General features: G+C 42.0%; 1 protein-coding gene across 2 annotated transcripts in view; it reads left to right on the top strand.

Annotated features, from left to right (window-relative positions):
• SOX5 (SRY-box transcription factor 5) overlaps positions 1 to 25,959 on the top strand; it is a 609,684-nt gene that overhangs the window by 77,781 nt on the left and 505,944 nt on the right. The window contains exon 1 of one of the 2 annotated variants that reach the window (XM_054988759.1): positions 16,633 to 16,746. The exons of the other annotated variant lie outside the window; for it this stretch is intronic. Coding sequence (XP_054844734.1) covers positions 16,709 to 16,746 — 38 coding nt within the window. The 5' untranslated portion in view covers positions 16,633 to 16,708. Of the gene's footprint in view, positions 1 to 16,632; positions 16,747 to 25,959 lie in introns of those variants that run through there. 2 annotated transcript variants of the gene reach the window in all.

Genomic DNA, 25,959 nt, shown 5'->3' with positions numbered 1-25,959 from the left:
GGCCCAGAACCTTGAATTCTTTCCTGTCTACTGTTTATTTCACCTGTGTGGAAAAAAGAGTCTCTTGTTAGCAACAACAACACAGTCGCTTTTGGTTCAGTCTTTCCCCCTATTGTCTCATTATTCTAATTGTTAGTGAAAAATCTTGATATTTAACCTTCCGCTTTCTTCCTGCAATAAGATCCCATTACCGTCTGTCCTACCATCAGTCTCCATGGAGAACAATTGGTTTCTATCCTCATTTTATGAATGTAGGTGCAATGAATCAAATCTTTCCAAAGCAAGCATTCTCTTTCCGCTACACAATGCACAATTATGTGTTCACTCTGTGTACACTGGCTCCCATTTATCATACAATCAACATTTTAGTGCCATTTTAGATTTCATGGGGAGTGAGCAAAAATGCCAGTTAAACAATAATTCTAATTTCAGCAAGGCGATTGTTCTCCTCCTATACGTAACTTGCTATATGAACATTAGTCTTCCAGTTACTACCTTGTAGTAAGTTACTAAGGAAAAGATCCTTCGAGTTTAATAATATGTAAGTCATGAGCATCTGAATGGAAAATCTTCCTTCTCCTGAAATCTTTCCCAGTGAAATCAATGGAATTGTTTAAAAAAAACAAAAACCTTAACTTTGCATAGTTATACCACTAGGTATATGGACATGCTCATATCTTCAGAATATCATTCCCTGCTCTGATATTTAGAATCTGATCTCCGTTAAGTATTCTGATTAACTGGGGTGGGGTGGGGGAATAATAGTGATTTAATGGATAGAGTAGACTAGATTTAAAAAAAACATTGAGTATTTATTTTGTTTGGGATTGGTAACTGTATATTCACTGAATTAATCTCCTGTCTCTCCAGCAACCGCTTAAGGTAACTTACAACATAAAACAATTAATATTAAAACAGTCAACCCAAGTAAAATTAACCCCAGCCAACAATACAACTGTCTCAGTCCAGCAACTGTAAAATGACCTGTACATAAGCATAAGACAACATAAATCATATAAATCCCAGCATAAAATAGGTGGAATGCAGACCATAGAAGTCATAAATATTATTCTTTTTTTTTAATTTACAATTTATTTCATACATAGTTGCTGCTGCTATGGAACCATTTTATCTCCTGTCTCTAGATGCATTTGCTTATTTGAGTGCTTCTCCTAGTGGTCCAAAGTGGTTTAGAGTAAGTCAACAATAAAAAATTAAATATCAAAGAAATAATACATCAAAACTGTACAACCAACATGGTATAGTGGTTAGAGTGTAAGACGAGGATCTGGGAGAGCCAAGTTCAAATCCCTGCTCTGTGACGGAAGCTTGCTTGTTGGTCTGGGGCCAGTCACACACTCTCAGCCTAACCTACCTCCCAAGGTGGTTGTGAGAATAAAGTGGAGAAGGGGAGAATAATCTAAGCCACTTTGGGTCCCCATTGGGAAACATGTGAAGTCTAAGTGAAACAAACAATCAAACAAACAAACAAACAAATAAATAAATGGATGGTTAAATTATTACCAAAAATCTCAGGCAACTTTCCAGACAAGTGCATGCCACAAAAAATCACCCTTAAGCAAAAATAATACATGAAACTTTAGTAGAGATGGGCACGAATTGGGGGAAAAAACGAACCATGTGGTTCATGGTTCGTCAAATTTCACGAACCACGAACCACAAACTTTCACGAACCTGCCCCTAGTTCACGAACTGGTTTATTTGGTTCCTGAAAACGTCACATCCAGGTCAGAAAATCGTCATTTCTAGGCCAGCAGAAGGTGACTTCCAGGCCAGCAAAAGGTCACTTCCAGGTCAGCAGAAGGTCTGTAGGAAGTCCATCCCTTGTTGCCTAGGAAACTGATTGATCAGCACCAGGCTGTCTACAGTGACAAACCAAAAAATGAACCAAACAAACCAGCCTAAAGTTCATGGCAGTTTGTCAGAAATGGGATCTGATGAACCGTGGTTCACAAACCACGAACCAGCCTGGTTCATCATGAATTTTGGTTCGTATTTTGGTTCGTGCCCATCTCTAATCTTTAGCCCAATGTCCATTGAAACAGGGTGGTCTTGCATTTTTTTGCAGAAAGGGTACAGGGAGGAGGTAATCCAGATTTCTTCAGGAAGGCTGTCCCAGTCTGTAGGAGCTATCACAGTAAAAGATAGCACCCTAGCAGAAGCCAGTCATACTGAGCAAACAGATGGAAGAGTCAGAAAATATTTAACAGCTCTAAATTGGCATGCAGGTGAATACAGGTAAAGACAGGCCCTCGGATACATAGACCTTAAATTGTAAAGGCACATAGTTAATCCTAACCAATCAGGGAGCGTGTAATAGATGGGATGATACTGCAGTGTTTCCCCTTTTAGTCACATTTGGCTATGTGATGTTGCCATTGAGAGCAGTAATACTTTACCCAGTCTTTTAATGAGGGGTTTGATCTTTTTAATTGTTTTTACCATCTGCCTCTAGCCTACTGTGAGGATCAGTTGTGTTAAATGTTTTATGTTCTGGGTTTCTATGCTGTTTGTGCTCTGGTTTTTAATGGGTGGTTAATTGTAATGGTTTTATGTATTCTTGATATTACCTTGTTTTATATTGTGAGCCATCACAAGCAAGGATATGAAGAGGCTGGGTTGCCAGCTCCGGATCGGGAAATTCCTGGAGACTTGTGGGTTGAGCCCAGGGAGGGGTGGAGTGGAGTGGAGTGTTTATTTATTCTGTATATAACCAGCACAAGTCTCCGTATTAAACCCAGAGTAACAATATAAATAAACAAAATACACTAAAATCCAGACTATAAAAATACAGCAAGTCATATCAACAGTATTTATGTTAAAATCCCCCATCTTCTCTAGGATCATTGCAGTCAAAGTGCAGGAACTGCTCGCTCTCTTGAATCCGCAACCTCCCAATTGCATTCGGCTTTATCTTTGTGAATTTTGTGGGCTATAGCTAGAAATTTGGCAGAATTCAGTACATACTGAGGGTTAGGGTCAAAAAGTAGTTTTTAGCTTATTTTCTCGTCCGCAAACCCATGAAGCCTCTTTAATAAGGGGTGAATAAACTTTACTGTCCTCATAGAACCTACAATGTAATAATAATGTTCAATCAATTCTATATTCCCCGACTCACAAGGACAAAGCCGCTCTATCAATGGCACCTTTTTGTACCGGCCTTCGGTTACCGCTGATGGAAAGTTGTTACATCTGGCCATTGAATAGGCCCTACAATGTGTTGGAATCTCTAGAAGTGATAAGTACACTGCTGGGGAGGGGTGGAGTGGGTGGGGACCTCAGCAGGGCCAAAGATCTCAGCTGGGCCAAAGTCCACCCTCCAAAGCAATCCTAAGTGACATGTAGCTTTTCAAAGACAGACACATTCTTTATGTAAAATCATTGTTCTGGAGGACTTTTTTGTTAAGGTAACAGGGCTATCCAATGGATTGGTTCATGAGGGCCCTTGGGGGGAAGTGGACTGTAGACTCTGCTACCATTACCATATTTTATCTGTTTGCTGACCATTTTTCTGCATTATATCAGCACTCTGTATCATGTCCCAATCTGCCATCAGATTTCTGTAGCCCTAGTCCTAGTCTAGACTGTAAATGTAGTAAATAAACAAGCAAATGAACAAATAGGTGAACATTTTAGCAAGCGCGGCTGAAAAATCATCAAAAGAGGGCATTTTTAACACGGTCCAAAGCAGTTAAAAAAAAATCAGTGACTGGATTTGAGCTCAGTCCTAATGAGAATACACGTAGCAAATGAATTGCCTCTTTCAAATTGCTGGTTGCAGTGAAAGCTAGCATTTATTTATTTATTTAAATTATTGAGTCTGTTAAGAAAAAAATCAACACATCATGTAACACTTTTCTTTACCAGTTCTCTTATTGTTGCTTCTCTTGCAACTCAGTTTCCCCAGTACCACATAAACACTTTGCATTTATATATTTCAAAAAGCATAAATCAGTTGTATTACTAAAAAAAATAATAACATCTCAACTTGACATGCATACTAAATTCCTATTAATGAAAATGACAGCTCAGCATGCCATTTCCAGGAGACGCACACAAAAAGGGGTTCCTAAATATACCTTCAAAATTGTATTATAGCCAAATGCAGGCTTCCAAACCGAGACCCTCTTGTTCACAAGAATTCCTCAAGAGAAAATATGTCAAGTGTACTCTAAATTCTGTTTTCCTCTTTGTAAATGTAATGTTTTTTTATTTTTTGAGGCAGGGAGACAACCTATGTTAGGTTTAGCTGTAGAAAAGAAGGAAAACACATCTATATAGATTTCTGTTTTTCCAGCATTCCAAATCTTTCATTCCTTGCAACATTGCACTATTACAGGTTAGCAGAGGGAACAATAAGTCCTTTTTTACTCCTGCATTTATTTCAGTGCAAGATCTATCTGCTTACCAAAGTACTGAAATTCTATCAACCAGTCTTCCTAAGTGTAATTTTCTTTCTAGAGATGTGTAAAACATTTCTGGCAGTGTTGCCAACCTCCAGGTGGAGGCTGGAGTTTTCCATGGATTATTACATATTTCCAGACAAGAGAGATCAGCTCCCCTGGAGAAAAAGGCTGCCTTGGTGGGTTGACTTTATAGTTTTATACCCTTCTCAGCTCCTCCATTCCTCAAACTAGGGTTGCCTAGGTCCCCTGGGGCTCAAACTGGGGAATGGGGGACACTGGGGGGCACCAGAATGACATCATGCCTGGCATGATGCAGAAGTCACTCGAAGAGCATGGGAGTGCACTCCAGGGGGATTTCAACCCATTCCTGCACCTTCCCCCCCACAGCTAGGTGAATGGCGGCAGGGAGTGGTGGCTAGGAATGGGAGATTTCCCACCACCCCGGAGGAAAAGGATCCCTAACCCAAACTCAACCTGCCCCATGTGCCACACACATATCTCCCGGAATTTCCCAACTCAGTGTTGGCAACCATACTTATTTTTCTGAGGGGGGGGGGGTATTATTATAAAATCTCTTGCAACCTTTTCCTATCAAAATTATTTTAACTTTCAAGAGTACAAATATTTAGACTGAACCAAATCATCTTGGTTATAACGTTAGGTGAAATTAAGTGGCATCATTAGATACGGTCAAAAGTATTTGAGAGAGGTTATGTGTCTTGTAGAAATTCTTTAAAATTCCCTTGAACATTCCCTAGAATCTCATACTGAAACTCTTCAGTCTAAGGCCGTTTCCACACACGTTGAATAATGCACTTTCAATGCACTTTAATTATCCTTTAGAAGTGGATTTTTTGTTCCACACATGGAAAATCAGTTACAAATGTGCACTAAAGCGTATTGAAAGTGGATTATTCAATGTGTGTGGAAACGGCCTAACTCAAATTTTACTTTAGATGGAATGATGACGTTTCCTCTCTTCTTTTATTCATACAAGTGAATCCGTGCTCCCAATGTCATATGCAGTTTATGTTCTACATTTTGGGCCACTAGAGGACCTAGAGAAAAAAAATAGAGGTAACAATCAACAATCACATTGTGTTTTGAAATGCATTTGGATAGTTGTGCTTAGGGCTGATTCCGCACACGTTGGATAATGCACTTTCAATGCACTTTATCAATTGTTTGAGGTGGATTTTTTGTTCCGCACACAAAAAAATCCGTTCCAAATGTTCTATAAAGAGGATTGAAAGTGCATTATCCAACGTGTGCAGAATCAGCCTAGGTCTCATGAATTCAGTAGCATCAGTAGCAAGTTTGGCCTAGTGGAAGTTTAATGCAGTATACATTTTCATAGGTTTCACCCGATATTTTTAAATGCAAGCAAAAGTCCAAAAGCTGGCAGCCACCAATAGCGTGTATCAGAAGTCATGCAATCAAAGCAGAGTTGCACCTTTCTAAGCCCATTGATTTCCCTAGACTTAGAAAGGACTAATTCTGCATAGGCTTATTGCATTTGGGGATGTCCACAGGTCTGGGTAATAATAGCAAAACAAAACCTCAGCATGCTTAGTCTGAAGATGTTGGTTTGGATTTCTGCTGGTAAAAGGCTTGTGGGCCAGCAGAGTGGAACTTTTCTACCTTCCACTCTTCTGCTTCAACTAGGGTTGCCAACCTCCAGGTGGGGAGTGGAGACTAGCTCCCGGAATCAGAAGTGATCTCTGGACTGCAGAGATAAGTTCCTCTGGAGAAAACAGCTTCTTTGGAGGGTGGACTCTACAGCACTGGACCTTGCTGAAGTCCCTCCCCTTCTGAAACCCTGCCCTGCCCAGGTCCCATCCCTAAATCTCCAGGAATTTCCCAAACTGGAGTTGACAACCCTAGCTGTATCCCAGCAAATTCCCCAAACTGTTGCTCTTGGAGGACCAGGGGACCCTCAGGGATGGCATGGGGGGCACAGCAAGGGAGGAAGTCTTGGAAAAGATCTAGGCTGAGCTTCTCCCTCTATTCTAGGTATTTAAGCCAGGGCTTGGGCAGAGGAACAGGTTGTTTAGTGCAAGTCAAGGGGCAAGAGCCAAAGGGCTGTCAATTCTTGGCTTGCATCTTGTGGCCCTGAGTGAGCCAGACCAACCCAGGTTGTTTGTGTTGTGCTGGATGTGTTTTTCTGTTTAAATTGTATTTTTGTTGTGTTTCTTTGTAAGCTGCTTTGAGTTCAGGGCTGTGAAAGAAAAGAGAGAGGAGAGTGCCACGAGTGCGTTAATGAATAGATGAAGTGGAGGTGTGAAGTGGAGGAAGGGAGAATCAAAAATTACCCACCTATCCACTCGTGGAAAATGACCTTTGTATTCATCAGCACTTATTAAAATAATCATATGTATCAGCCATCAGTTTCCTGTTCATCCATGTGTTATTTGAATAATAAAACATGTATGATGTTGTAGAATTAGAGTTGTAAGCCTGACGCTGCCAACCAGCTGAAGAATTACCTTGAGTGTGTGCGTGGGGGTGTCTTTCGCCGGCAACATTGTGACAGTGCCGGCAACATATCGCTTGATCATAGAGTTTGGAGTGAATGGTAGAGGGTCACTTGTATTAATGATGTCATGTCTGGACTTTGCCGGATGCGACATCATGATGTTAGTGCAATGCCAATCGCCTTCATTTCCTCCGGTATTTCCCTCCGCCATTCTGCTGAGTGGAAGTGGGCAGAGATAGCAGAGGGGAGGGGAGGTCTCCCCACACAGAATCTTGAATGCCCATGACAAATGAGCCAACCAATAAGGAAAATTCCGTTGTGTCCAAACAGTTGGGACTTCCTAATGGGATATTTGTCTTGTTTTCAATGGATAACAGATTCCCCACAACCACCCATGAGAAATTCAAGAAACGCCTGCTGTTCAAGAAACATCAGCCCAAATTCTCCAGGGGTCATTGAACTAGTTTTGTAAAACTAGTTATTATCACTAAGGACTGATAACTGGATTTATGTGTGCTTGTTAAATCATGATTAGCCGCATTTATTTTTAATTTATAAATGTGTACATTTATTAATGTATTGCTTTGAAATATTGTTACTTTGGGAAATCAAGAAAGGTATTTTAACAAAATCTGTCTGCTGGGGGTTCCTCTAGTGAACAAATGCCATAATGTGTTTTTTGAGACGCTATTGGTCTGAAGCACAGTGGTGAATTGTGGGAGAATGTTCCACCCTCTACCACTGGTTGCCACTGAAGGGGGAGGGGAAGATGGCATCCTTACTGGTGGGCACTGAGAGGTGGCAATGGAGATAGAACGGACATAGTATTGCCACTGTGCAAGTGTGCAGCTTCTGAGATTTATTGCTACCTCCTATTGCCTGCTGGTAAGGATGCTGTCTTCCCCTCTCCCGTGACACAGCAAGGAAAGCTAGGACATTCTCTGTGCTCTGGGTTCTCAGATTCCTGGTGGGAGCAGGGGATTTCCAGCCATCAACTCTCATTTCCTGCCACTGTTCCGGTGGCCAATAGGAGAAAATAATTAAACCTTGCCATCAGTGTGATGGCATTACATAACTTCCAGGAAAGACCGGGAAGTGACATCGGCCCTCACTAGAAATCACTGGAAACTCTGTGGTCAAACCTAGAGTGGATTGACCTCTGGGTTTTCTCTGGGAAGTGATGTAACACTATTGTGCAGTGTGTGCCCACCCCATTTCCTTGCCTTCGAGACTTCTGCTGGTTTCCAATTGATGGCTGGCAACCCTACCTGTGGCCCCAGTAAGCTGTCACTGTGGTGGTGGAGAGTACTGCCAATTCATAGCTGACTTACGGTGACCCCTGCTGGGGTTTTCAAGGCAAGAGACTAACAGAGGTGGTTTGGCATTGTGTGCCTCTGCATAGCAACCCTGGTCTTCCTTGGAAATCTCCCATTCAAATACTAACCAAGGCTGACCCTGCTTAGCTTCCTAGATCTGACAAGATCGGGCTTGCTTGGCATTTATCTTCTAAAAGTGTTCCCCGTGCAATAGAACACAATTAGTATAACTATTCCCTCAGATGCAAAGATTACAACTCAAACAATAGTTTACCAACAGAAACGGATTCCTCAGCTCAGATGTAATTGTGCATAACCTACTTAAACAAAAGACAGTTGCACATATTAGTAATTCGATGGGGACGGCCCAGCCTCTATATTTGTGCTTTGTTGATTTTTTTTTTTAAATATCAAGGTTATCTGTTTGCATCCCTTGCAACCAGATCTAGGAAGGAACCCCATAGGTGCAATCATGTATCTACAGAGTCAGAGGATCACATGTGGAAATATCCCCCCTAGCTGAATCCAAGCGTGTGTTTAGCATTCCAAAAGAATATAAATAAGAGCCGCCGATTATCAAAGGCATAGCACCCTCACTTCTCTTAAAATATCATGGTAAGTCAATTTCGTCATGCTTGTCTTGATCCCCCGGGAAAACTATGCAAGCAGAAGCAGGTTTCCACTTGTGGGTGCAACCTGCCTGCCCCAAGCGCCGATCAGTGTGTGTAGGTGAATGGAGAAGCCAGCAGCTTAAAATGTCTGTAGAATGCTGCTGCTGCATATGGCCATTTGTTGACATACCATCGGCATTTCCGTGTCGGACCACATCACTTGTTCTCAGAGCGAAGGATGGGAGGGGGCACCTGGACCGACCGGGGTGCACTCCTCCTCCTAATTGGTTTTCAGTCCCATTAGAGGTATCAACAGGAATTATTGGCTTGGCGGAATGAAAGATTCAAGAACATGAACTTTTCACTGTGCTCAAACACTGGTGGATCTGGCCAGTTGACTGCCTATGATCTGATGATGTATCTCATCTATTCTGGATGACTTACAGAGCCAGTAACAACAACAACATTTGATTTATATACCACATTTCAGGACAACTTAACACCCACTCAGAGCAGTTTACAAAGTATGCCTTTATTATCCCCACAACAATCACCCTGTGAAGTGGGTGGGACTGAGAGAGCTCTGAGAGAGCTGTGACTGACCCAAGGTCGCCCAGCTGGCTTCAAGCAGAGGAGTAGAGAATCAAACCCGGCTCTCCAGATTAGAGTCCTGCCGCTCTTAACTATTACACCATATACTGTAATAAGCATTACTTAGTATAATTACTACTCATTATTAACATAGACTTCTTGTGAGTTATAAATCTTTGTATATTTAATTGTTACTTATTACTTGCTTTGACTTTATGCATGTTTTTAAATTTTGTGTGCTTATTGTTTAACAGTTTATAGTTGTGTTTTACAGTTTTAATAAAACTTTATTTTTATATATATATATATATATATATAAACTATTACACCAAACTGGCTCTCCCGCACATTCCGTTTTTCGCTATCGTTTGGACACAAAAACTTTTGCTAACGTTAAAAGGATGAGACTACATTTGTGATTACATAAAGATTCTTTTTGTGTCATATTTTATTGCTATGTACATGTGCTCCTGTATTCTTTTTTTTTGCTCTTTTTAAGTGTTATTGTAACAATGTGCAATTGTTACAATGTGCAAAGCATTGTTACAACAATGTAACAATTGTAACAAATTTTCCGATGCCTAATTAGTGCCCCAAAAGACTCATGATGCCATTGCGCGCATTGATTCATCTGAGACATAACATAAAAGCCTGGATTGTTTTCTCTACTATTGGTTTGTGAAACTAGAATTCAGCATACAGATGATCATTTAATTTAGATGAGTAGCCGTGTTGTTCTGCACTAGAACAGCAAGATTTTTGTCCAGTGGCACCTTAGAGACTGATGAGGTTTTCAGAGTATAAACTTCCAAGTCAGAGCTCCCTTCTTTAGATACAACCCAAGGCTCTGGGATCTCCACTCCTCCCCATATCTGAAGAAGGGAGCTCTGACTCTTGAATGTTTACACTCTGAAAACCTCTAAGGTGCCACTGGATGAAATTCCTGCTGTTGAGATGATCTTTGAGATCCTAGCTTGTCTCAACAAATGCCTGCTTTATTGCCTCTGAACCTCCACCTGCATTCTGACTGTTATCCACTTAACTGATACACTTCTAATATGGTGAAAATGTGAATCTAGGTTTCTTAATAAACATGTTGTAGGGGCTTTTTTGGAATGCAAAATTAATGTGAACGGGATAGAGTCGTCTGATATGGAAGGTGTGTCCTTTATGGCAAGCATAACTTAGGAACCCAGGACTTGTAACCTTTTGAGATTTCTCCTCTTTCTCTGCTGTCTAGTGGGTTGTACTTAGTTATAACACAATAGAAATGCACTTTGACTTTTCCAGTTGCAAGGCAGCAGAGTGAGTTTAGTCGTACTCACTCTACAGCTCACGAAGAACCACATTCATGAGTACCCTTAACCAAAAGAGCTACATGACTTCTGTATGCCGCCCCACCTCCCAAAATAAATCCCTGCCCTCGAGTCATAGTTGACTTATGGCGACCCCTGGCGGAGTTTTCATGGCAAGAGACTAACAAAGGTGGTCTGCCATTGTCTGGCTCTGCACAGCAATCCTGGTCTTCCTTGGAGGTCTCCCATCCAATTACTAACCAAGGCCGACCCTGCTTAGCTTCTGAGATCTGACGAGATCAGGCTTGCCTGGCATATCCAGGTCAGGGCGCTCCCCCCCACACCAAATACACAAAATATTTAAGTAAGTATATTCATTGCCTTTTTAATGACCAGAGTATCTCTGATCACGTAGAGCTGTCTCTCCCCTCTACTGTTAAACCTTAGCCAGCCCTTGTGTGTCTAAAGTGAGGGGGAGGGTTTTCTCCTCTGCTTTCCTGTTCTTTCTTCAGCACGAGGAAGAGCAGCTCAGGCAAGAGAGGGAGATGGCCAAGGTACCTGGAGGAGAGCAAACTGATTATGGGGGAAAGGGACTGAAATCACCACTGGCCCGCTGTGGCTGACTTCCAGAGTGGCTTATCATGGTGGTGGTGGTTGTATTCTTTTCTCTGCAACCAGCTTGTTCTCTTGCCGGCAGCCTCAAATGAGAGGCCGTCATAGGAAGCGGGCCCTTTTCTTCCATCCTTGTCATTCACTCACAGCTCAGGGTGTCCTGCAGCTTGCCTGTCTTCCAGTCCCTGTGGCAGTGGCTGCTTCAAGGGGAGAACCACCTGCCAACTACAAGCCTACTGGCCTCTTGCCTTGCTCACTTCCCTGAAACATGGACATTTGCCTCATTGGGCAACAGTAGCCGGAAGAGCCACAGGTGGAACCCCGGTGAGGTCACTGGGTTAGCCTTCCTACACTATGGCTGCCTCCACTCATCATTGGATGTTATGTTACAGCAGTCATTCATTTACAACTGGATTTTCCTGTGCGTTCAAGACAGTTAAATGGAGACCTGTTGCTACTGCACAATATTAGTGCTCTATCCTACAATGTGCGGATGCAACCATGTATCCTGCAGCATTAATCCCAAATGTTGATCTTGGGCTGCACCCACACGTTGTTAGATATGGCACTGTTGTTGTGCTACAGCATTCATTCACAACTCAGGAACATACGAAGCTGCCTTATGCTGAGTCAGACCATTAGTCAATATATTTTCTGCTCCCGATTGACAGCTGGTAGAGATCTACCAGCATTACTTTACTTACTGCCTGATCCTTTTTTTTTCCCTTTTCAACTTGAGATCCTGGGAATTGAACCTGGGACCTTCTACATGCAAGGTAGATGGTCTACCATGGCCCTTTCTTTGGATTTTCCAGTGTTGCCAAGATAATCCAGTTGTGAATGATAGCTACAGTGCAATATTTAAAGATCTGTGGTTGCAGCCTTGGAAATGCTGGCCATTTCCACACACTTAAAGGGATGGCTCATTCACTGAATGTTGGCGGCTTTCCCCCAGGAAGCTAGACATCTTCATTTGCAAAACGTTTGTGGGCTGTTTGGGCTCCATTTTTTCAGCGCCTTTTCTGGGAACGCATTTTCATCACAGAAAAGGCGCCGAAAAAACGGAAGCCAAATGACCCACAAACGTTTTGCAAACAAAGTCATTACCAGCATTCCGTGAGGGGCCGTCCCTTTAAGGGCACGTGGAAACAGCCACCGTTTGAATATTATTAGAGTACTTTTGTGCAGATACCAGTATACCATAATACTTAATGAAACTAGGTGGAAAAACCTGGGCTGAGATCTCTGCACTGCCATGAAGTTCCCCAGAATGATCCCTCACCTGTCTCACATATGATGTTCAGCAAAGAACATCTGATTGGCCTCACTCTGCTGTGGAAGTTCATTGAGTGATAGAGTTGCCAACCTCCTGGTGGGGCCTAGGGTTCCTCTGGAACTGCAGCTCATCTCCAGACCACAGAGACTAGTGATGCTGGAGGAAACAGCAGCTTTGGAGGCAGACTTTCTGGCATCACTTCCCTGCTGAGTTCTTCCCTGTCCCCAAATGTAACCTACCTCACAGGGTTGTTGTGAAGATAAATGGAGGAGAGGAGATTGATGTCAGCTGCTTTGGGCCCCCATTATGGAGAAAGGTAGGACATAAATTAAGCAGATGAAAAAATGAAAACCTACCCTCAAGTCATAGTTGACTTATGGCGACCCCTGGTGGGGTTTTCATGGCAAGAGACTAGCAGAGATGATTTCCCATTGCCTGCCTCTGCAACTGTGGTCTTTGTTGGAGGTCTCCCATCCAATCACTAACCAAGGCCGACCCTGTTTAGCTTCGAGACCTGATGAGATCTGGCTCTCCTGGGTTATGTAGGTGAGGGGCAAAATAAGTGTATAAATAAAGTAACTGAATAAGATGAATGTAGGATGGCCAGTTTTACAAGTAAAATGGGCCTCCTGTTTCTTGACTAGTAATGCAGGTGAACAGATGTTTAGCAGATGCAATTTCTCTCATCCTTGATTCTATACGAATACTCAAGGTCTAAGATTCCCAGCCTACTTTGTATCTTTTCCTTCTGAGCGAAGCTTATATAGTTTGGACCTACCGAGCCAAATGCAGTCAACAGATGATGTATGGCAGCTCCTAAGAAGCTATACCTGCCTTCCTGGGGCCATGGATGGCGTAACTACCGATGGACCCTATATGGCAATTCAAAGCTGTACCTGCCTACCTGGGACTGCCAATATATGCAGCGATGACTAAGGGCGAAGCTACAAGTGACGAATGACACTTGAACGGCAAGTGTATTTCTCCCTGTTCACTTGCGCTCCACTCAATCCACTTGCCGTTCAAGTGTCATTCATCACTTGTAGCTTGGCCCTAAGGCTGGCTTCAGTGAATAGGTCCATATTTGACTTAGTGGGCCAAAAGAGGGCACAGATTGACCATGCAGATACACCCCTAGTCAGGAGGTATTTCCTGCAACGTTCGAGTCAATTTTGCATTCCTTTATCCCTTTATTGTCCTGACCTGGATAGTCCAGGTTATACTGATAATCTTGTGGAGAGAACGTAAGTGGGTAATGGCTCTTGACATGCAGTGTTGGGGAATTGTGCTTACGTATACATGCATATACAACCTCTGAAGCTTGCCCCATAAGATGATGCAAAGAGGGCTCTCCATGGGCTGGGCAACAACTGTGAATCCTGCCCCAAGAAGCTCAGCTGTATAAGCCATGATCGGGCCTTTCAGCATCGATTTCACCGGAACACAGATAAGTCCGTTAGTCCAGTATAACTGGAACTGGCTAAGGAATCCTGGATGTGCCTAGGAGGATACACAGCCCAGGGGGAGAAAAAGAGGATGGGAGTGTCCAGCAGCCACCTACAAGCTGAATAAAACTTGGAGGTTATATGTGTGTGGTTGGTTAGATAGTTTTGATGTTTAGCTAATCTATGGCCGTTTCCACACGGCTTGCCTTCCCCCAGAACATCGCACAAAAAATGCGGAAGATCATGTTTTCTCATGCGAGATTTGCGCGACATCACGCAAATCTCACGTGAGAAAACGCAATCTTCTGCATTTTTTGCTCCATGTTCCAGGTCGTTCTGAGGGAAGGTAAGCCGTGTGGAAATGGCCTATGTCTGTCTGTCTGTCTGTCTGTCTGTCTGTGAGGGAAATATCAGTTTCCTTGTAAAATTTTAATGTATTTATTGCCTATTTAATCTTGTTACCCGCCCCAAGCCTGCTTGCTGGGAGAGCGGGCTACAAATTGACCAAATACAAATAATAAATATGATATAGCCCAGTCTTGTCAGATCTCGGAAGCTAAGCCGATTCAGTACTTGGATGTAAATCCACCAAGGAAATCTCTGCAGAGGATGGCAGTAGTAAGCCACCTCTGCTTCTTACTTACCCTGAAAGCCCATAGCTGCGGTTGCCAGAAATCGATTGTGACTTGATGGCACATCCATACACATATCTATCTATCTATCTATCTATCTATCTATCTATCTATCTATCTATCTATCTATCTATCTATCTATCTATCTATCTATCTATCTATCTATCTATCTATCTATCTATCTATCTATCTATCTTTTCCCATTCTCCCAATTGATAAAATTAACCCCCATGATGGAGTTTGGGAGTAAGGGACCTTTTTTTAGGAACTGGGGAGGGTGTGTGTGAGGATTATTTTTCCCCCTGTTGTTTGTGGTGTTGTTGTTGGTGCCAGGCCGCTTCGCAGCACTTTGTGGGCAACACAGTGAAACCGCAGTGAAACCGACAGAGTGAGTGACATGTTGTTTACAGGTTTCCTTGAAGGGGCCTCTGGTATATTTCAATCTGTCAAAGTTGCTTTTCTTTCCTCAGAACAATGCTTGATTGTTGTGTGGGTTTCTTTCCCCCCTGCTCAGAGTGAGAGAATTTTTTTTAAAAAAAAAATGAAGAGGTGAGGAGGGGAGGAAATAATGTGTGCCCCTTAAATAGATAGAAACATATATTAAAGAGAAACCATTGATAACTCTTGGGATACAAATGCCTTTGGAAACATTGTTTTTTAGGTGTGCGTCCCCTCTCCGCTGCTCGCAAACTCTGAATCAGTTGCTAAGTGCTTTCTGTTTTATTCAGGCAGTCCCTGTTTAAAGTTCCTCTGGCCCCTGATCTTATTCCATTGTGCTCCCCCCCCCAGCCTTTCACCTATACAAAGGGTAAAGTGATGGGTAGTGTATAGCTACTGTGTTAGATAATCCCTGTTAACAGAAACGGGTAGGGATTTTTGTTAAAACGCTGCACTCACAAGCCTACGTATATACTCCTAGGTGTGATACAGAATTACAGACATAGATATAGAAGCATATAAAATAAAAATATGCACTATTCGTATATTGATCCCTTCCTTTCCATCCGTATTGGTTGGTTATGGTGATTAGTAGAATTTGCTCAAAATCTTTTTAGTAAATGTCTTGGGTGACTGGGAGTTTGTGTAAACTCTCCCTGCCTTTGATGTTTAGACACACACATGCACACAAACACACACACAAACACACACACACACATCTTTCCCAGCTGATTTCTATCTGCCCCACAGATCCCAATTTCTCCCCCCTTCCCAGATTGATCCTGATTGGCAGAATTAGAGTGGGATGTTTAAACAGGCTGCCTGTGATACACATGCCAATAAATGTGTGTGTGTGAAATAAATATAGACTCAAAAGGGGGGGGGGAGAATGTGGAGACCACTGTGTTATCCATCCAGCAAACTGGGGGACGGAAAGAAGTTTAATCCTAAAATAGGAAAACCTGGTAGGATTCTTTTTTAAAAGCATGCATCTTTCTGTTTCCTTTGCTTTTGTTGCATAATAGAAAATGCACCCCATTTACCATACAGTGCCCCCTCATCCATGCCCATTGGGGAAACTGAGGCTGTTTTTTTTTGTTTTGGTTAGCAGAGTTTTGGGGTAGGGCTTTTCAAACCTTGGAGTGCTTGATCTTCAGATCTGTGTGTGTGTGTGTTCCAGTGATGGTGATGGTAGGGATGGCTGTGGGGAGGAGGAGGGGGGAGCCTGAAAGGAGCTGACTTTGGAAGGCTTCTTCTGGTGGTGACTCTGCTTCCAGGGCGGACAGGCACCCTGAGGTTGGCTGCTGCTGCTGCTGCCGCTTGGCAGACCACAGCCATGCGGCGCAGATGTGGGGGGAGCTTGCTCCACACTGTCTGCTCCAGCTAAAGTGTGCTAGCCCTTTAAGAGACTGGTCAAGGAGTCCTAGCTCAGAGAGGGAGAGCGAGCGAGAGGAGAGAGAAAGAGCTGGAGAGAAGGGGGAAAATCAATCGGTTTGGGAGGTTTGGATTCACTTGACAGGTTCAGTTGGAGGCGATCCTAGGTGGCTACTGTGACAAAGGGGGAAACAAAACCGGTGCGGTTTTCCAGCATGCTAACTGACCCTGATTTACCCCAGGAGTTTGAAAGGTGAGTGCAGGAGACCAGAGTATCTGCATGTCTTTCTCCTTCTGTTATGTGCACGGGCGCTCTCTTTGCATTGCATTAGTCTGATTTTTTTTTATCCCCTAAAAAAAGATCTTTCCATAGCCATGCCGGGTTAATAAAGTGCAACTTTCCTTCGATGCCTGTCTGTAGAATTCAATAAAAACAACTGCCGGCTTCTCTGATCCGGAGTGGGAAGCAAGGACTTTATCTCCTCTCTTCCCTCCCAGCGTGCTGTAATGTCAGATTGCAACTGATGGGTGCTTGCTTGTTTATTTCAATTCCCCCCCTCCTCTGAACTAGATTGAAAGGGATCACCCAAAGTCCTGTAACCTACTTCGACAGAGATGCCTTTCGGATTTTGTTGAGCTCCCTGCCAGAGGTTTGAATGAATATCGTCATGACTGAATCTCTTTCTCTTTTCCCCTCTTTCCTACTGATTTCTCTCCCCTCCCCTTTCTGTTTTTTCTCTCTCTCTAAATTAATCTGCTAGCTAATAAGAGCAACAATGTCTTAGGCAGATGTTGTGTATGTGTGTGTCTGTGTTTACCCCACTCCCTTATTTGAAAATCAGTGTTTCTCCTCTGTAAGAGAGTGCTGCCTGGGATGAATGGAAGAGCAGGCTGTGGCTTGAAACTTTCAATGTACGCCTCCCATGAAAGTTTGGGAGCACATGACCCCTCTTTATTTTTGTTGATCTAATAGGAGTGCTTATTTGGGAGCAAGTTAACATAACCCCTTGAGCGGGCAGAGGAGAGTTGGATGCAGGTAGGGGAGAAGGGGTCTAGGAAAGCAAAGCCTAACTTCCGTGGGATGTTACCCTCTCTGACCCAGTATCAAAAACTGATATTTTGATTTTCACTAATAAACCACTCCATCTTGGGCACCCATTTGCTCGAGTTAGGGCTCTTACAGCCCTAGATCTTCCCCTTGGATTTTAGCTTCTTCCCAAGTAATGTTTATTTCATGTAAATCCACCCTTTTCTGAAGATGTTTGAAGACTCCCCTTGGCCATTGTATACTGCATTTTCTTTTCGGCATTTTCCTCTTGTTTGGCATTTCTGGCTGGTTTCCTTTTAAAAATAAGTAAATAAATAAAAAGTCTTAATTGTCAGAAAGGATGCTTTTTACCTTCCCCTCCCCAAATTGCATGAAAACCACCTTCTGCATAAACATTTGGTTGCATCTGACTATGCAATGGGAGCTAGGTGATAGACCAGCTGGTTAAAAAATATGCTAAGCCAAGCTGTTCAGCCATCAGACTGCTGAATTTGATAGTAAAAGGCACCGGGAGGGGTGGGGGAGAAAAGCCTCAAACATCTTTAAGAAGGCAGAAGAGGTCCAGGCAGAGAGTGAATGAGTGCTCAGACTAGCAAAGAAAGATCAATCCGGCTAGGTGAGTGTCTATGAAATAAGTAAAGTAATGGAAACCAGCAATAGGAGATTTTTTTTTGTAAAGAACTCCTGCTTTATAGTCATAGATTCAGAGGAGTTAGCCGTGTTAATCTGTAGTAGCAAAATCAAAAAGAGTCCAGTAGCACCTTTAAGACTAACCAACTTTATTGTAGCATAAGCTTTCGAGAATCACAGTTCTGACGAAGAGAACTGTGATTCTCGAAAGCTTATGCTACCATAAAGTTGGTTAGTCTTAAAGGTGCTACTGGACTCTTTTTGATTCTGCTCTGTAGTGTAAGTTAAAACTCTACCTTGTCAGAAAACACCTTGGACTGAAACTTCTGAACTTCTTCCAAGGTTTTATTTGATTGAATTAATTTCCCTCCTTTGTTTAAAATCACTCCCACCCCCCACCCCACCGCACTTTTCATAATATTGTGATGTAGCCCTACCTGGGAGCATTTAACTGTTTATCTTAGTAGACCTTTTGTTATTTGGCAATAACTGGTAGCATTTAGGATACTTAGAAGTATTGTCTCCGGGAGAGACACACATACACACCCCCGCACACACAACAAAACCAAAACAAAAGTAAGCTTGAGGGTTATTCTTTTGGCCTTTCCCCCTCATGAACTGAAATAGTTGTGGGATTCAGGCACATAAACTACAGTCCCTAACTCCATGGAACCTTTCCTAAATGTCCTGTTTAGCACAACTCAGTTGCAACTCAGTTTCGTTTTCATTTTGAAGCCAACTTTTGGTAGATAAACGGTTTCCCCCTCAACTCTGCTTTCAGAGTTTTGCTCATTTAAAAAAGTTCCAGCTAATGATAATATGTTGCTAGCCTTTGTATCCATAGAGACATCAAGGTATATTGTTAGGAGTGCTTAAAACAATGGAGGGGGGGGGCGAATCCTGCAATACAATTCTTTTTATTTACCATTTTCCATCTGGGATTTTAACTAGTAATGCAAACCGATGTCTCTGTTAATCATTACCGTTTGTTTACATTTGGTGTGTTTGGCTGTAGTTACACACACATGGAACACTGTCCAGGTTGTGCTGTTATATTTACAACTGAACATGTACAGTTCACATGAAAATCCATGTTGCACGGAGAGGTTGCAATCTTTGTTTTCTTTAAATCACCTGGGGTGATTCCTGAGTGTCCACTGAAATTACAGTACTACCACCTGTCAGATACAAACTACAGTGTTATTAATACATACAAGGCCCAGCTAAGAACTGTACAGAGGGCTACAAGGAGCCATAGATTAATTCTTAGGAGTGTTTTTGGTGGCTTGGTTTTGCAGTTTACCGAGTTATGTACTGAAAAGAGATTTCTCCGTGTCACTTTGATTTGTTCTGAAACTTTTGGAAACTTGGAAACGGAACGGATCCTGCTTTTGTTTTGGCCTGTGGGTGCCTTCTCTCCCCCCTCTTTGCTTTTAACTGTGATAATAATGACTGGAATGAAAACTGTCCGCAGCAATCAGCGCAGAGGCAAATAATATGAACATCAGCTGGCTTCTGTGGATTAGCTTGTCTAGGACAGGGCTAGCATGTTCAGCAAAGTTATTCTGCCTCCTTATTTTGTCCTTTGTTTTTAAATTGTGACCGGGTTTGAATGGAAAGATACTCTGACCACTTAAATTTGGAGTGAAAAAGGTACTAAGAGATTCTAACTAGACTAGCCTCCCCATTTCTCTGGGGTTATTATTGATTGGCGAGTTATGAAGAGGTCCTTGTGATGGTTGGATTTCATTCTAGGTTACCTGTCAAAAATAAACCGGGAACAAAGTCTTGTTGTTGTTGTTGTTGTTGTTGTTGTTCAAAAGAGAGCGATCCCCTGCATGAGTGAGGTACAGAAAGCAAATTAAAGGTGAAGTTTGACTTCCACAAGAAATAGATTGAAAGGTCCTAAATGTTCACCAACTTCTCTGTGAGCTTTAAAATAATGACTGAAAGTGCAGATATACTCAGTATAAATACTGAGGGCGTCCCTAAAAATCTTGTAAATGAAAAGAAGAAATAGGTAAAGAGTTTGGGTAACTATGTTCTTGCCGCGAGGATGCTTTTCAAATCTAAAGTAGCTGGTGCATGTTGTGGTTTCTCTGTACGACACACACTGTGGACTTCAGAAAGAAGAATATATTTACCTGCATGTCTTCAAGACTGGATTGTTCTCTCTAAAAAAAGTACCAGAGAGTGAGGAGAAAAAAGGATGCATTATATGGAACAAAGTTAACACGTTGGTTGACTTGCTCTAAAAATTCTGGAGAATCTTAGATGAGCAGCTGACAGTTAAAATTGTGGAGAATCTTAGCTCAGCATTTGGCTGGAAAGGTTCAGGGCATTAAGACTTTTTTTTTAAAAAGGACAATAATATTCAGAGTTGCCCCACAGATGTCAACTAGGCCTCCCACTGAATTTATTTTGGGGTTCTTCCAACATCACTAAATGACAAAATCTTTCTTTCCTATATTGCAGTTTTGTATTAGTTAAAGTTTCCTAGGGAAAAAGAAAAAAAAAGTCCGCACCCCCTTTTGCTGTTTGTGGCTGTGGAATGATGTGGAAAAATTGACACATCCTCCTGTCATTGGGCTTGATCAGAGTGATATGCTACAATGCTCTTCTAAAATGGATGTACGGTAGCCCCCCTCCGCACCTTAAAAAGCTAAAGGAGGTAAGAGTCTTAACAGTTGGTATGTAGCTTCATTTAATCACCACACCACCAGGACTCCTGTAAGTTCCTGTTTCCTAGATGTGAGCACTGATTGTACGCAAGCACTCAGCAATAACTACAGCCACCCATTCTGGCCAAACATTTGGCCCGTTGTCTTCTGCCTGTACTTAAGGAGGAATAATGTTTTTTCAGTGTGTGCGTTTGGCACTATTTTGAAGTGAAGTTTGCATGCTTTGTGTTTTGGGGGATCTCTAGGAAATATTTTGAGTGCAACTTGCGTTCATAGTTTTTTAACCTCACCGCCTGTAGGTTTGGGCAGAGATTTTCATAAACGTCTCTCTCCCTAGAACTGTGAAATGGGGCTGAAGCGGTTCTGAGGAAGTGGATTCCTTTGAAGGCAGGAGTCTTGCGACCACTCCAACCAAGCACGGGATTTAATGCAAACGGATTCTGGGTGGTTTGTGTGCCGCTGGTGCTCAAAGGGTTAATTTTTGAAGTGACAAAAAGAGAGGTGGGGGGACCATGCCCACCCCTACTCAAGCCATGCGACTTAAAAATGTGAGTGCAATGTGTCTGCTAACTACCTAGCTGAGAGGACTTGTGTCTCTCCCCCCTCTTTTCCCTGTTGTCCAGAGACATTAAGTATAATGAATGCATGAGGTATTTACAGCTTCTTAGGGAGCTTTTAACTAGCAGCTATATCTGTGTCAGAGCCTTATTAAAAATGTGACAACCTGTCTTCTTATTTTAGCCATGGTGCATTTTGATAGGGATAGATTAAGTTTATGTTAGCTCCTTAGGAAATGTACATTTTGCTTTTGAGCAGGCTGTATTTACGGAGTTAGAAAATATGTGCCCATTGCGCCCCCCCCCCACATGCACCTAAATGTAGATATGAGACTGAAAATATGGCACGAGATGCTTTTTGCATGAATTATTTTAACTGTACCAAATATCTGTATTTTTGTGAAGCTGAATAAGTGGCACTGATAATTTCCCTGTTCTTCCATACCACACATTTCAGATTTCTCTGGTAATAATTTCATCATTATGATAAAGACATCTTAGATAAATATAAATCATACCAACTCCCTCAGTACCTTTTGGTGACCTGATAATTGCATAGAAGCCACAAATCTGTTGCTTGACAATATTCTGATCTCTTCATAAAATTTTGTTGGAGGAAATGTTGTATTAGGGGGAGCATGGTAGAACCCCCCCCCCCCCAATATTTTATTCAGCACTTTTGAAGCATATATCTACTTCTGATATTCAGAAAAAGGAGATATGCATTTTTAGATGACACTGAAAAGATAAATAAAAACTGCTTGGGGTACTTATTTGGTTAACTTGCTGGATTTACTTGATTTTTTTTTCTGTCTGAAAATAAGTCCTTTAGTTTGCTTGGCTAAATTAGCTACTTTTCTAGCACACTTTAGCCCTTAGAGGGACATATATCCAGTTGCAGGCATCTGATGAAGAGAACTTGATTCTCGAAAGCTTATGCTATAATAAAATTGGTTAGTCTTAAAGGTGCTACTGGACTCTTTTTGATTTTGCTACTACAGACTAACACGGCTAACTCCTCTGGATCCTTTTAACTTGTTAGATATTTTCAACGACTTGACTGAAAAACAAGAGAAGCTTTGGGAGCCGATTCCAATAATTTCAGATATTTGTTTCTTAAAGGCATGAAATTAGTTCTCAGTTTACCATTTTTTTAAAAAGACATGTTCCTCATCCGAATCTGTCTGTTCCAAAGCCTGTTTTGTATGTCTCACTTCTCTGGAGATCGAGAGATGCCTGATCTAAGCCAACCACTAGGGGGGTATTTGAGAGCGGAGGATACAGCATCTTCCTTTCCAGAGAATAACCATCTCACCTCAGCAAAACCCCAGTGCTGTCGGTTGCCAGTTTGAGAAGCCGTTGCCATTCAAAAGTTCCTTCCCAGGACCATAAATCTGTTTGCAGACAAATTGGTGGGGAGAACAAGATTTTTAGGGTAAAAGCTTTTAACTCACAAAAGCTTATTCCCGGGGGGGGGGGTGAGTCTTGGTCTTTAAAATGCTTCTGGACTCGAATTTTGTTCTGCTACGGCTACCCACCCGATAATATGATAGATTTCCAATGACGCCTTGCGTTATTATGAGTGGATTGTGGCATTGCAAGCATATTCCTTGTTTTAGCCCCTCAGTTAAGATGTGATGCTGCCAAAGGCATCGAAGCTAAATCTGTCAGAATTTGTTGGGAAACTTGTTGACAGTTTGAGTCCATTTGTATGTTTTCTAGTGGGCTTGACATTTCTGGCTATCATGTCCTTTGGCCGCCGTACTTATTAACTACTTCATTGGAGTGGGTATAATAATTACCAACATGAAAACCGTGGCACAAGTTCTTTGCATAAGCAGGGGCTAATTTTACACCTTGGAAATCCATGTTGCACCTGCTTGAAAGAGAGCGGTTATTGGCATCCGTATCTGATAGATGCATGTAGCTGTCACAGTGTGTGTATGGGGGGGGGGGAGTTATGCTGACATAGCAGCTGAGACAAGTCCATCTCTTTTGGTTGTCGACTGCAATCCCATTCTATTTTTAAATGTTTTTTCATTCATTATTATAGGGGAAGTCCAGACTCAAAACATAGCAGGTATATAAAAGAAAGCATTTTGTGAAAGCCAACACCAACAGTAGGATCTTACAAAATTAAGTACTGTTATGCCCCACTGATTTCATTAGGTAGTTAAAAGCAGCTTAAATCTTTTTTTTAAAAATTATTCCTGTTAAAATTAGGAAGACTTCAAAGAATATAACTTAGGCTGGAGTGAGCCCTCTGTGCTTTGATAGCTGAGAAATGATGTCTGTAAGGTTGAAACTATATTCAGAAAGATCGTATTGCCTTGTTAACCTGGGCTTTCTCTTGTGATAAATGGTTTTAGCTGATCTTTTGGATTCTGGTGTCTTCAATCTAAATGAGCATTGTTATATTCATTCTGTCTAACATTTTTTCAGCTCCTCTCTTCTCTAGTTAGAATCGTTTGCGATTTGCAGTATCTGAGAACAATCATATTTAAAATGGTACTTCCTGTTCTTTTTATTTTTACATTCATTTTACATTCATGCATGTATATTCCGAAGTAAGCCCCTTTTAGTTAAATGGGACGTATCCCTAGTAGGTATGTTTAGGATTGCACTTTAAAATTTTCATATAATTTAACAGAAAGATCAAGAGGCTTTAGATGTAGTCTCAAGCCAAAGATTTCCTCAATTGTGTTTTTAGTGTCACTATTGAGGTTCAAATGAAGAAATGAGAAAGTCTTGGACCCAGAATTTCCGCAGTTGCCTACCCCATCTACACCATGAATCAGCTTTTCACAAAATTTGTAATCCGCAGTTAAAAACCAGTTCCTTTTTGCCAATGCGTTAGCCCTAAGACCCAATTCTGCACTCGTGCAAAGTCCTGGTTGGGCACAGAACGACCATGTGATACCACAGAATGTGTGTTCCCAGTGCAGTGGTGGGCACACTTCTCTCATTTGATGGAACCATGGTTTGGAGGATCTGATTCATTGTCATAGATCCCTCTATCACGCATCAAGATTGCAAGTGTAAATATTAACGAATTATTCTTGCTCGGCTCGTTTTTCCTCAGCAGTCATCAAATGTATATTTTACAGATGGTGTCTTGCCTCTTAAAACTGTAACGGTATTTCTGGGTGGGTGTTCTTTAAAAAAATGAATTTCTGGGAAATATACACACAAATTCTGCCTGTAGATACTGGGTATCCTTATGTTCAAAAGATGTGATCTAACTCTTCTTATGGAACACTCCATTCCTCTGTACTATTTTGTTTTGTTTTGGGAAGCATATTACATTTGGATAACGAAATATTTTCGATTGCATTTTACACCACCTTTAATGAAAATCCTTTACTTTTGAAATCTTGAGAAATGTTTTCTCCATTCTCATCCCTGGCTCTCTGTGGGTATATTCCCCCCACTCTTGTTTTGTGTTTTTATCATGTGTTAACTTGCAGCTTGTGTATGAATTTACTTAGCAAGCAGTCTGATCTACACTCCCAGTAGGTGTACATAGCTGGTGTAGTTTAGGGGATAGTCTGTGTGGCGACTTAAGTAGTTCCTCCACGGTAGGATTCAGTCTGTGGCCTTGGCACTTAGAGTAAGTGGCGTACAATGTTTGCAGAATTCACTGCCACCAGATACAGTGACGGTCTCTAGCTCTGAAAAGGAATTACTTTAAAAAGAGATTAGACCAGTTGTTGAAGCATGTAGATCCGCCGATGGCTAGTAGTCTCAAGACACCTAAATAGAACCTCCCGATCCAGAGCAGTATACCTCTGAATACAAGCAGCTGGAAAAGACCACTGCCTTTACATCTTGCTTGCAAGCTCTTGTCTTTCCGATAGTAGAAAAAAGTTTCTAGGCTACCTGGCTCCCATCAGCTGATCTATCCAGCAGGCTTTTGTGGATGTTTTTAATGCCCAGCACTTTGCATGTTAATAGAACAGTATGAATTGCAAGATGATCTTACTGAGAGCTATCTGATATCTGCTACAAGCTGTTGGTTTTAACGGGACTGTATCCGGGTATTGGGGCATAGCTGGGCTTTTGTAGGAATTTTAAGGCTGCTTGAATCTGATTGTTGACCTGTTGTCCCTTTGGCTAAAAGTTGCTTTCCAGTATTAAGCAGAACATGGGAGATTTGGCAGGGGTAAGGGGAAAAAAAATCAGCTCTGATTGTGGATACAAGAGTCAGTTACTCACTATATACTGGAAGGGTAGTATGCCAGTGGGCCATCTAACAACTATGAGCAGTGGAAAGGGTTTCTTTACCATTACGGTCGTATGGCTGCCGGCAAATGGGGACTAATTGTCCTGGCCCCGTAGGAGGATTGTTGCTGCTGAAAAGTTTCGGGCTTTTAAATTAATGATAGGAAACGCAAGAAAAGGCTTGTGTGCTTTAAAAAAAGACATTCTGTGAGAGTCTGCAGCAGCATGTTAACTGTTTCAGGAGGATCTTTCCTTTCTGAGAAGTCAGAGCTTGCTATTGTTTGCAGTAGAGGGTGATAGAACTTAAAACAGATGCTGAAAGGTCACGA

The sequence above is a fragment of the Eublepharis macularius genome, chromosome 9 (genome assembly GCF_028583425.1).
Source record: "Eublepharis macularius isolate TG4126 chromosome 9, MPM_Emac_v1.0, whole genome shotgun sequence".
Taxonomy (NCBI): Eukaryota; Metazoa; Chordata; class Lepidosauria; order Squamata; family Eublepharidae; genus Eublepharis; species Eublepharis macularius.
This window is presented reverse-complemented; position numbering and strand designations above follow the sequence as displayed.